Source organism: Quercus suber, unplaced genomic scaffold, assembly GCF_002906115.3.
Source record: "Quercus suber isolate HL8 unplaced genomic scaffold, Cork oak 2.0 scaffold_1, whole genome shotgun sequence".
NCBI classification, from domain to species: domain Eukaryota; kingdom Viridiplantae; phylum Streptophyta; class Magnoliopsida; order Fagales; family Fagaceae; genus Quercus; species Quercus suber.
Window position 1 is genome coordinate 2,476,285 of NW_027069468.1, and position 13,826 is coordinate 2,490,110.

General features: G+C 33.3%; 1 protein-coding gene across 1 annotated transcript; it reads left to right on the plus strand.

Moving 5' to 3' along the window:
- Positions 1-5,297: 5,297 nt before the first annotated feature.
- On the plus strand, positions 5,298-10,329 carry LOC112034287 (amino acid permease 3). Its single transcript, XM_024067106.2, has 7 exons — positions 5,298-5,418; positions 8,025-8,142; positions 8,372-8,605; positions 8,722-8,815; positions 8,954-9,168; positions 9,280-9,419; positions 9,530-10,329. The coding sequence occupies exons 1-7, from the start codon at positions 5,410-5,412 to the stop codon at positions 10,181-10,183; spliced, it is 1,464 nt and encodes a 487-aa protein (XP_023922874.1). The 5' UTR covers positions 5,298-5,409; the 3' UTR covers positions 10,184-10,329.
- Positions 10,330-13,826: the final 3,497 nt, after the last annotated feature.

The following is a 13,826-nucleotide window of genomic DNA, read 5'->3' on the forward strand; positions in this document are numbered from 1 at the left end:
AAAAAAAAAAAAAAAAAAAAAAACCTCTTCCAAATTAATTAAAGAGACAAGAAATATATATATGTGATAAGGGTAAATTTGTAATATTGATGAACTCGTCCATATTAGGCAAAGGCGATGGTCTTGATGAACTCGTCGGCCTTGCATTCATAAACAACCAACGAAGTATAAAGTCGATGGTTCCACCTCAAAGTTGACGACTGCACCTTGATGCTAATAAACATCTAGACGAGACGACTAAAGTACGTAGACGGGATAAGAAGTTGATGGAAGGAAATCTGAAGGGAATAAGCAAACCTTTGACGAGTTTGACATGGCCTTACTTGACCTTCACGCATGAGTATATAATGAAATATCTTGTACTCCACGCATGAGTTAGTGGATAGGGGGCGGAAGACGGCTAGGACTGAAGAACGGTAGGAGGATAGGCGCTCTAAGCCCCCTATAGGGAAGTTCACAAGTTTCACCCCACTTACTACCCTGATCGACCAGATCTTGATGCAAATAAAGGACGAAGGAGCCCTGACCTTCCCTGTCAAGCTGAAGGGAGATCCTAATAAGAGGTCTAGAGACAAGTACTTTTCTTCCACCGTGACCACGGACATGACATAGTCGATTGCTATAACTTCAAGCAACAGATTGAAGCTCTCATCCAGCAAGGAAAGTTGCAAAGGTTTGTCAACAGGGAAAGAGTGGACCCACCTCAAGTGCAAGTTCCCCGACGAGAGAATGAGTGTCCTAGGCCGCCTATAGGAGACATAAGAATGATTGTAAGAGGTGCGGCAGCCACTGGTTCGTCCAAAAAGGCACGTAAGACTTACCTCAGGATGGTTCAAAACGTCCAACTAATGGGCTTTGTTCCAAAAATGGTGCGGGTCGACAACCCCATCATCGAATTTTCAGAGGAAGATGCTCGACGTCTCTACCACCCGCATGATAATGTGCTTGTTGTTAGCATAAGGGTAGGAGACTACAACACACACCGGGTCTTGGTTAACAACGGAAGCTCTGCTGACATCCTTTACTACCTAGCATTCCAACAAATGAGGATTGATTGAGAATGGCTGGTCTTGACCAATGCCTCACTCGTTGGGTTCGGAGGGACTAAAGTATACCCCCTCAACGTAGACACGCTGCCCGTTACGGTTGGTGATTATCCTCAGCAAATCACTAAAGATGTTACATTCCTTATTGTCGATTGCTCATCCGCATATAATGCCATCCTTTAACGACCAACCCTTAACTTGTGGAAGGCCGTAACTTCAACCTACCACCTGATGATCAAGTTCTCTACTAAGTACAGAGTAGGAGAAGTACGTGGAGATTAGGTCGTTGCACGAGAGTGTTACATATCAATGTTAGAGATGGACGATCATGTGTAGAAAATGAACATAGAAGAGCCGTGAACAGTGGTGGAGCTAGTTGAAAGACTTGAAGAGATACTTCACCCTCCTTTCTTCCCTAGTTTTTTTTTTTTTTTTTTTTCCTACAATCTCCATACAATATCTAAGATGAATCCCAATTCACCAAATTTCCTCACCACTACAACCACTCCTCCTAGGCATTTCCAATAATAAAAACAAAAAAAAATTAACATGTTAGGGGCAATAGTTAGAAGTGTTGGGTGACAATGTAATGAGTCTTGTTGAGTTATAGTGTGTATTTTTAATTCCAAGATGAAAACTCAAGATCAACTCAAGGAATATTTTGGAAGCTCAACACATAGTTGATTGATCGAACTATGCCTTAAGACTTTTAACAGAGTCTCGATCGATCGAGTATCGAGAATCCTAATTCCCACAAAAGGCTTTTAAGTAGCATAAGTGATAGAAATTTGAGTCCAACATGGAAGAATATATAAAGACTCATTATATATAGTCAACTGATTAAAATAGAATAGAAAGCATGTCTTCTACCAAAAGGTTAACACCCTAGTTTTTCTCTCTAATTTAAGACAAATATGAAGAATATCTTAAAGACAAATATGAAGAATGATGGGGGCTAATTTAAGGATGTTCGACCATGATGATCATCCACAGTCATCGCGTCCATAATTTGATCACGTCTAGGAAACCTTAAGAAGATGAGAGCAAGAACATTGTACTTAGGAACAATACAAGTCCCTTTATAACAAGACCAGGTAGGTTGTCCATAGTACAAACATAAGGACAGCCAAATAACACTTGGTGAATTCTACAAAAGGACTTCTAATAAACTTCCTTATGATCTGACCATAGTGTACTACTCTCAAAACATGGAAAGTATTTCTTGTAATTCACTCCACGTACTGCATTTACCAATTTTCTCCATTAACTACTTACATCACTCACGATAGTGGTGGATCCAAACAAGTAAAACCACTTCTAACTCTCTATAAAAGGGACAAGTCCTATCTGCCCAAGGTAAGTACCACCATTCACTATTTTTCCCTTCCTTGTGTTTTAGAGAAAACTGATTTAATCATCGGAGATTTACTACTATACGTAGCAACATAAAGAGAAATCTATTTTAATTGTAAAAACATCAATTTTAATTGTGGATTGTTCCTTAGGGTAGGTGGTTAACCCTTGCAATGGTTTTTCACTTGAACTTTTGTCCTTGAATTTTTCACTTGGTCGCCATCTTGTTGTGCACTTTATTCTATTGTTTTATTGTGATTTGTGACCTGCTGTTTACTTCGTGGAAATTAACTGTAACCCATTGCACATCATAACCAGTTAATTAATCAAATTTGGAATAACTTTTTCTTTACCCCCTATTTCACCTACAACTATTAAAAAAAATACTTAAAAAATTTGAGGGACAAAAGTAAAATTTTAAAGTTTAGGAAACAGAGAAAGAAATTCACGCAGGTTTTAGAGATAAATTTTTTTTTTTATTTTTTAATTTTAAAAAAACAACTCTTACACTTAATTAAAGCTAAATAAAAGTATATATAAGAAATTCGACTAGAACGATTATTTCCTAAAAGCATAATGAAATAAATTTCCTAATCTAGCTACTGCAAGTTTATTCAAGTTCCCAATTAGTTGTTTAGCAAAAAAAAAAAAAAAAAAAAAAAAAAAAAGTTCCCAATTAGTATTTTTGGCATCGAAAGATGTGCCAAATTAATGTTTAGGTATTAGAATAATTTTTGGGCACCCCTTTGTACTAAAACTTCTAAATTAGTTTTATAAAGATAAAATTTTCCTTCAAACCAAATTTGAGGGAACTCCTCTAACCAATTAAGTGGTAGTTCATAAGACCTAACGTATATTTTTTTTCATATGACATAATGTTATTTAATCAAATCACGTGATTATTGAATAAATCAGGCAATTAAAATTTGTCCAGATACTCATTTAAGATGACATGACATATAATGAATTGAAAGAACTCAAACTTATTTTTGAAGGAAAATTCTGTTATTTATTTAAAATTTATGTTAATTAGTTTGTGCCATACAAAAATATGATTCTATATTATACAAAAGTTTTGTAGTTGATTAAATTATTAATTCTGAATAAGTTGCGTAAAAATATTATATGAGTTCATATTATATATATATATACCTTTTTTTTAATAAAAAAATTTATGAAGAGTCTGGACTGTTTGTGGAATGTATTGAAAAGCTAGGGACTGGATTTGTCATACTGACAAACATGAAACCCTTTCCGAGAAGATCTCCTTTTTTTTGACAATGTAGAAGATCCAAATTTGCATGTGATGAACCACTATAGCACTGTCATGCTTAATTATGAGTGTATGCTTTAATCATAATGTGAGTGTAAAAATTTCTAGCTTTTTAGAGGGGACAAAACCTTTTTAATTAGCAGTTTGGCACTTTAATTAAGAGCACTTATATCAACTTGTGTAAAATGACATATATAAAGGTTAAATTTTACTCAACCAATCTAAAAAATTACTTACATCAACTTATGCATCAATTGTGCAAAATATATATTTACTGTAGTATTTGTGTAAATATACACAAGTATTGTTGTTGAGCATTTCATTTTTTGATTATTTGTTTATGTTTTTCGAGGATTAAAAAAGAGAGTGAATGATAACCATGACGTATGAAAAAAGAAACAATTAAAAAAATAATATTTTAATAAAATAGAGGTTAGAATAAATAATTTGATGCGAGTCTTTTGAAAAAGTGGTTAAATAAAAAATAAAAAGTAGATTATTATATTAAAATAAATATAAAATTTTGCATAAATTGATGTAAATGGTCTAATGTTTAATCTTACAAAACGAGCCCAGAAACTTCAGACAAAGAGATTATAGTGGTTTCCATAAAAATAAAATAAAAATTAAAGAAGAAAAGTATTTCACAATGAGAGGTCAATTGCCAAAGGAGAAAAGGTTGTCGAATTCCGTGGAAAAATAAAAGGAAATTCAAACTTTTAAGATACTCAGCGTTTGTCTGCTGCGATTTCAGCGTTTGTGTTTGTGTTTGGGTGGTCCCATGACATTATTCATGAACCGACAAGTTGCACAAAACGTGTGAATAGTATTTTGGTTGTTTAAAAAATATTTTATTATGATTTTTTAACAATAAATTTTTAATTTTTAATAAATAAACAGTATTTAAATAGACTCTTATTCTCAAAAATTGATAAGTGCCTTTGGCTAATAACCTTTCTTCCCTCAGTCATTGGGAACAAAAAATTGAGAATAAGATTCCACTTGTCCACCTACAGTGGCTAGAATTTCTGCAAATAGTGATGGAAAGCAAAGGAAGGGTAAATTAGTACTAAACCCTACCTCCAAAAAAGAAAGGAAAAAAAAAAAAGTCTAGATTATATATATATATATATATATAAATTAATACCGTCATACAAAAAGAAACATTTGACTGTTTATTTTATTTTTTATATTTTTATATTTTTAATTTTCTCGTAATGGCTAGCTTTATATATATACTCTGTCTGTTTAGCATGATTAATTTTGTCAATTTATTTTACTATTTAACTTATTTTTATTACTATTTATGGGCCCTATTATACTTTTTGGTACTATTTATGCGTCACACTGTACTAATTCAACTAATTTTTATATTTATTTATAATGCTTTCAGCAAAAAAAATTTAGTTTTAACAAAATAAACGTATCCAAACATACCATCTATATGCTAATAGGATTAAATAATGAAGGAACCGTATTCTCTATCAGTAAGGATGGATGAGAAGCTACACACGTGATACTATTATTGACATATTCAGAAGTGGGGTTTTTTAAAGTGATAGATTTTTGTATGATTTTTGTCCATGTGAGTCCTACGTTCAGCTATATATAAAGGACTCGGTTCGATTCAAGAGAAGCACAGCTGAATAACCTTCTGTCTATCCTCTCTATAAGAGAAGTTCTTGCAGGTTTCATTCATTTGATTCAGGAAAGAAGCATAGGGAAAGAAGGGTGAAAATGAAGAAGGTAATAAAAGAACCTCGATCTATTTCTTAATTACTTTTTGTATACTGTTGGCATGTAATTGCATTTTAGGTGTCCTTATAATTGTGTGAAATTTTTTTGTAATTATCAATTCAAACTTAATTTAGCGGTATAACCCTACTTAGCCTTTTTTTTTTGGTGATATGATAAAACCCTAGTTAGTTTATCCAACAAATAGAAAATTACTAAAAATGGAAACTCCTTGCCCACATCTATAGTAACTTTTATCCGAGGCTTACCATTGGTTGATTTAAATACACTTTAGATTCAATTAGACTTTGCGTGACAAGTTTATACAAAAAAGGTTTGGTCTAATTAGCAAAGGGTCTATGATATGCTGAAATATAAAGATTTGAATGCCTAGAGAAGACAACTTCATTATTCTATTGTGAAGGAACAAAAAAAAAAAAAAAAAAAATATTCGTTGAAAGCATAAAGTAAAACATCTTCCCAATCCTCAGATCAGAAAAAAAAAAAAAAAAAAAAAAAAAAAAAAAAAAAAAAAAAAAAAAAAAAAAAAAAAGAAGCAAAAACAAGTTTAGATTATACGTACTACAAAGCCAAGTACAGGAAAGAAGGTTAAGGAATCTCACTTTTAAGTTTAAACGCAACGTTCTCTATTTGTATTCCATTGAATATAATAGCTCATGCATTTCTAGCATGCGAAAGAAGCTAAAGGTCTAGCAAAATAGGGAATTATTATTAAGGGCAAGACTTAGATACAGTATTTAGGTGCTGTTTCTTAGTTTTCCCTTTTAAGATTCTGTTATGCGAATATTTTTTTATGAGATAAAAGTATATTTTTTAAATAAATAGTTACATGACTGAATTTTAAGAAGGAAATCAAAGAAATAACACCAAAGTACTGTATCTAAGTTTTGTTCTATTATTAATTGAAAAAACTTTAGGTGGTGTGTTCTTGTAACAAACAAAAACTCTAACTTAATTAAACCTAGATCCCTTTTTTTTTTTCTCCTTCTAAATAACCTAGAGCAATGCTTCCTCAATCAATCCAAATTTCAAGCTTTTCATAAATAGCTACTAGCTTCTTCTTTTTTCTTTTTTTAGAAGATAAATAGCTACTAGCTTTGTTTTTCAAGAACCCCAAGAATGTTGTGGTTACATAAAAAGTTAAAATTGAATTACAAAATTTGTAAGGGTTTTCTTAACAAGCATGGATTGCTTCATGGAAAACTTTTTAGCCTCCACAAATTTAATTTGTTACACTCATGCAAAAAGAAAAAAAAAAGAAAAAAAAAAGAAAGGTTATTTTTTTTATTAAATTTATACAAAGTAATAAATTACTTTTCCTCACTTTTTGGTTGGTCCAACCATAAAAGAAAAAGTTGAATGATTAGGAATAGGGAATTGGAATTTGAAAACTATAACTTTTTTTTACAAAATAAGGCTCACTTATTATCTGGCTAAATACAACAAATAAAGGGATCCCAAAGGAGTGCTTTGTTTGATCCCCGTTCTTGGCTTTTATAATAATAATAATAATAGTAAAGTGCATTGACTTATGTCAGTATTTGGTCAAAGAATTCAGTAAAGCAAAAAACAAAAAAGAATTTAAAAAAAAAAAGGTGAATCTTTTTACAAGTTCTAAGTTCTACTTCTAACTACTTGCGGTGATAATAAGGATCAATACTTGCATTTTACTATTCAAAGCCGAAGTAGTGCTTAGTTGGGGGGCAGTTATGATTTATGAACGGGTATACAAAATGATAAATTTAGGTGAGTTTGGGATTTATATATGCATGTAAAGAATCATAAATTAGAGCTCCCATTACAAAATCTAAAAATCTAAATAAAAAATTAATAGTTTCAAAACTAAATATAAATTCTCTGTTTCACTTTTTGTAAAATATATATATATATAATTAATAATTTAAAAATTAAATACAAATCTTCTATCTTTTTTGTATTTTCCTATACCCACCAGTAAAAAAGAAAAAAAGAAAAGAAAAGGAAAGAAATAGAATTGAACCCGGTTTGAGTCAAGGTGGTGGGTGTCAAGTAACACGGAAAAAATGCGTTGGTCGTTTACAAGAGCGCACTCGTGGAGTACGTCTTTTACACCACGTGGTGGTCTGCGCTATTTTCCTAGTTCTTGCCTCTCATATTTAGTAACACGCGCTTCTAGGCTCTAGCTTATATAAACACCCCACTGCCATTGTTCTCAATCCACCCCAAATTGAATTCACTGCAAGAGAATAGTCTCTCTGAGACACACATACTCAACTCTCTCTCTCTCTCTCTCTCTCTCTCGCTGAATTTTGTAGCACACCCCAGCCGAAGCCGCTGAAGTCTGAATCACTTTGGGGTTGGGAGGGGTGTCAATTTCTGTGTCAGTATTTTGTAGCAGCTGAGAGTTAAACGTACCCAAAAATAAAAAGAAGAGGACCTATCCCTCTCTCTCTCTCTTTCTTTAAATTTGTTGTGCTCTTCTTTAACTTAGATTTTACATATTATAAAGTGCTCCTCAAACTTTAGGGGCACTTAAGAAAAAGACATTAAAGGGCTTCTTTTGTAACTCATACAAAAGACTTGCTTTGTTTTGTTGCTCCCTTTTCATAACAAAAAAGATGGTTGATAACACTGCCACAAAGAATCAGCTTCCTCATCATCAAGTTTTCGACATAGATGTTATCCCACACAGCGGCTCTAAGTGCTATGACGATGATGGCCGCCTCAAGCGAACTGGTAAAATCCCATATCATATAACTCTTTCTTAAAGTTTTCTTATTACCCTTTTGGTAAAGCAGTTTGAAACCACACTTTTTATGCTCATTTTGTCTAGATACAACCTCTTAATATTTTTCAAAACAACAATTAAAGAAGTTTTTTTCCCTAAATATATGCTAACCAAAAGTAGTTTGGTGCTTAATGTGTTTGATAGTACTCATTATATATGTTTTTGTTTTTGAACCAGGGACGGTTTGGACAGCAAGTGCTCATATAATAACAGCTGTGATTGGGTCTGGGGTTTTGTCCTTGGCATGGGCCACAGCTCAGCTAGGATGGGTGGCTGGTCCTACTGTGATGTTCTTGTTCTCTTTTGTGACATACTATACTTCCACACTCCTCTCTGCTTGTTATCGTTCAGGGGACCCAGTCAATGGCAAAAGAAACTATACTTATATGCACGCAGTTCGATCCAACCTTGGTATATAAGTTTTACCATGTTTTGATTTTCCACTCAAATTATATAATAAAACAAGTGGCTACTTTTATTTTATTTTATTAAAGTTCTAATTTTTATCTATGTTTTTTGATTTTTAGGTGGATCAAAGGTCAAAATATGTGGGCTAGTTCAGTACCTAAACCTCTTTGGTGTTGCCATTGGCTACACAATAGCATCTTCTATCAGCATGATGTAAGTTTTTTTTATTTTTATTTTTATTTTTTTATTTTTTTATTTTTTAAAATCATTATACATAGGTACGTAGCTAGGATTTTGGTTTGTTAATTGTTATTTGGAGACTAATGGGTCATTTGGTTTTTGATTAAACAGGGCAATCAAAAGGTCTAATTGCTTCCACAGCAGTGATGACAAAGATCCATGCCATGTCAATAGCAACCCATATATGATTGCATTTGGCATTGTTCAACTCATATTCTCTCAAATTCCTGACTTTGATCAGCTATGGTGGCTCTCCATTGTCGCTGCTGTGATGTCCTTCACTTACTCAACAATTGGTCTGGCCCTTGGCATCGCCAAAGTAGCAGGTCAGTATTATGTCTACTTTTTGGTCATTTTTCTGAATTAATCTTACCCTAATTTTGAGAATTAAGTTTAAAAAAAAAAATTTGGATTCTAATATTCTGATCAATTACCAGAAAATGGAAAGATCAGCGGAAGTCTGACTGGAATAAGTATTGGCGCTGTGACTCAAACCCAAAAAATATGGAGAAGCTTCCAAGCACTTGGGGACATAGCTTTTGCATACTCTTACTCCCTTATCCTTATTGAAATTCAGGTATATATATATATATATATAAATATCTCTATACCAAATTTAACTTTTTTTTTTTTCTTTTTCTTTTTCTGCTCTTTCCAAATTGAACTAACTAATATAGTATAAAACAGGACACAATTAAATCCCCACCAGCAGAGTACAAAACAATGAAGAAGGCAACTCTAGTCAGTGTTGGAGTCACAACCCTTTTCTACATGCTTTGTGGTTGCATGGGTTATGCTGCTTTTGGAGACAGTTCCCCTGGAAACCTTCTCACTGGTTTTGGCTTCTATAATCCATTTTGGCTACTTGACATAGCAAATGCTGCCATAGTAATCCACCTTGTTGGTGCATACCAAGTTTATTGCCAACCCCTTTTCGCCTTCATTGAGAAAGAAGCAGCAAACAGATTTCCAGATAGTGATTTCATCACCAAAGATATCAAAATCCCAATCCCCGGCTATGGCCACTACAAACTTAACCGCTTCAGATTGGTATGGAGGTCAATTTTTGTGGTTGCAACCACTGTGATATCAATGCTTCTACCCTTCTTTAATGACGTGGTTGGACTTCTTGGAGCTTTGGGATTTTGGCCTCTCACAGTCTACTTCCCTGTGGAGATGTACATAGCGCAAAAGAAGATACCAAAGTGGAGCACAAGATGGCTTTGCCTTCAAATTCTTAGTGTTGCGTGCCTTATCATTACCATAGCTGCAGCTGCTGGATCAATTGCTGGAGTTGTTATTGATCTCAAGTCTTATAAGCCCTTCGCAACCAGCTATTAGGTTGAAGTTCAATGCTAGCTACCAACCATTGACCAAAAATTCTAAACAAGGAAGAATTGGTCTTTAGGATTTCAATTCCTCTTCATGTTCATGTTCAGAACAAGCTTATTTAATGAGTGAAGTTAATTTTCATGGTTGTTGCTCAATACACTTCTGTTAGTTTTTACTGTTTTTCATCAAGAAAGGAAAGGGCAAGGATCTTGGATGTGTTTATGTGGAATGATAGCACTAATTTCTATCGCAATACTGAATATATGACTCTATTTTCGACCACGAGATGAAGAACTTAAACAAACTTGGGTTCTAATCCATCACTCCCACTTATTGTAAGAATTTTTTTTTTTTTAATAAAGATAATTACTTAATTCTTCTTGTTGGGTTCCAAATAATATTATCTCAAATATTAGCAATCCAAAATAATAATCACATACAAAAACACAAATATTTACGTGGAAAACCATTTCTCTTGAAGGAAAAAAATCATTAGACAAACTCCGAATAATTTCATTATTATCAAATAAATTACAATAATTCTTGTGTATGTCTTACGGCTAAAGAAAAATCTCTTTTATTTTTTATTTTTTTACTCTCACATACACTAATTATCTCTTTCAAAGGCAACAACACTTTGCTCTCTCCTCCTCAGCTATCTTCTTGAAAGCAGCAATCCTTTGCTCTCTCCTCCTTGGCTATCTTCTCGAAGGCAGCAACCCTTTACTCTTCCCTCTTTGGCTATCTTCTTGAAGGCGGCAATACCTTGCACTCTCCTTCCTCTTGCGTTCCTCCCAGGCAAAAATCTATTTTCTCTCTTTTGGTTTTACGCTCTATTTTCTCTCTCCCCATAGGGAGGACCCTTGGGTCAAACCCATCAAATTCTTTGTAACATTGTCTACTTATAAGACTCTTTTGACATTCTCTCTTGAATTAAGAATACATTACCTCTTTAACAAGTAGTTTATTCCTTCTTGGACTAGGAATACATTACCTCTTTAATAAGGAATAGATTTCCTTCCACACCAAGGAATAGTCTTTTCTTTTACAACAAAGAAACTCAAATTAATTTTTCCTTATTCAACTAGGAAACCTAATTGATTTTCCAAGTCACAATTGAAATTTGAGGCAATTTCCCAACACTTCTCACGAAGTAAAACACCAACAATTTCTAATCTCTATATTTCAACAAAGCAAAGAAAGTCTAAACCATTCATATATGTAGATAGCTTCCATGAAACGAATGGTCCAGTTCCTTTCATTACAATGAGTTTAGGTAACAAGATTACAATGAATATGATGCTCGATTCCAGGCTTTCCAGCTACTAATATTACAGTTACTTCCAATGACATTAGAGGCTGTGAGTGTTTTGAGTGTGTAGAACTCCAGAATTATCCAAAGAATATTTATCCCATCTTGTGGGCTGTGAGTGTTTTGAGCGTGTATGAGCTTTTGGGTTATTATTTGATGGCATCTCTGTTTCTTTGGGACATGTGCATCTCTTGTATATGCCCTTTTAGGAGAGCACAGTACCCTTTGTTATAATTTATTATTTTGTTTGACATGCTTTGCGTGCAACATCTTAATGAACCCCATAAAGGTAAAACCCATTTCTATATAAAATAATGTTGCAGGCAACATGTTACATTTAAGGATCTTATGCCCTTAGGAGAAATTTATTGAATACTCCGAGAGTATCATAAATGTATATGCATATTCTTTCCTTTCATATGAATTGTGGATCCTATCATGAATTTTACTAGTAGAACGCACAATTATGTGAGAGGAGAAAATATACATTTATAGTATTCTGGAAGTATTCTATAATGGATGCTATTAACGGGCGCTGTATTAAATATATTAAGTTCACGTTTTTTTAAGGGATTTGGAAAAAACTGGATATGTATTAAATGTGTGTCAATTTAGATGGAGAAAGTCAAATCATTTTACAAAATCACAGCTAAAAAGTAAAACTTTGCCAATTTCCTATGCAGGTGGGATTTGTGATAGATCATAAATGAACCACAACTGGTTCATTAATAGGTGCTGGTCGGCACCTGTTAACAAATTCCTTCTAAAATTACCGGTTCTTAGGGCATTCATTAATATATTTTAGAAAAGTTTTGATACTACTTTCATGAGAAAGGAAAATACTTAAGTAGTTCTAGAGTATAGTGAAATGATGTTCTCTTCTCTTACATTCACGATGAACCCCACTGTGAATTTAATCAATAGACCCTACCATGATTGTGATAAGAGAGAATTATTCAGCGTGTTGCAGAAGTACCTAAGAATTATTCCAAATAAAATAAAATAAAAACTACTAAAAAAATTAGTTGCTTAACTGTTTTTTCCTAATAAAAAGTTTCCAAATATATTTTTTAAATTAATATCCTTAAGACACCGCTAACTTTTCCGTACATATAATAGTACCTCCTTTACTATAGCCAATGACAGAACAAGTTTTAATTTGCTATTAACTTTCAAAAAGTTTTAATTTGCTTTAGGATTTGTTTGGAAAAGAGGGAGAAACCAAAGTAGACAGTATATCTCTTATGCCGGTTCATGAAGTGAGCTCATGAGATATTTATTTGAGCAAAAGGGATCCAAATCTAAAGTTAGGGACTACCAAGTAGCAACCCCAATGCTCAAAATGAGTATTGTAGTGTATCTTTTTCTTTTTTCTTTTATTTTTTTGTAGTAAAATTTACTTTAAAAAAAATCTGCCTCTAGCATGTTGTGTTGTAATAAATCCAGCTGTTTATCAAGGTATTTGAATGTGCACAAAAAAGGTCCCATCCGCAATGGCCAGCATAAATATTATATACAAATGGCATAATTGGTATCTTTACAAACACCATTGAAAGTGCACATTTATATTCACCACTGACAAATAAAGGACCATGCACAATCAAGACCACACAATGCAAACTATCGAAAGGTATAAAGTGATGGATCATGAGCCAATAGACAAGTGATCTAATGGTGGGGGGATGGGCTAGCTTAACTAGCTAGATATAGCTTGATACCGTAAGTACAACCATGATAAAGCTTTATGGAGGATCCAAGAATATATGATAGAACTTATAACAAGGAATGGTCAGCTTCGGCATCTAATAACCATCCAAGTGAAATGTCCCACCAGGGCCACCACCATTTTAATAATGGTGGTGAAGAAATACAACTCGAAACGAAATTCTTCCATGGACAATAATGCATATCTAGAGCATGCTCGATCTTCATTTTGGGATCCAAATTTTCCATAGGCCACTTGAAATGCATAGTATACATTAATATGTACGGATACTTCATTTAGAGTGTTGTACCTGTATCGTACCCATACCATACCGATGTCATATTTGCGGTTTCATGTTATAATTTTTCAAAAATTACTTATGTCATTGTATCTTACTCGTACCCATATCCATGCATCATAGAATATACAAGTAATCTAGAGAAAGGAAAAAAGTTTGGAAAAAGTAAAAGAGCCATTCACATGAGTGATGAATCTCCAAACATGTACAGACTACAGAACTACTCACTCAACCTCAAATTCATCATCGTGGTTACAGGCTGAAGTGCCTGGTCCATGATGTTATGAAGAAAATTTATATAATATATGGTTATATTGTTATGCCATTATGTGGAAGA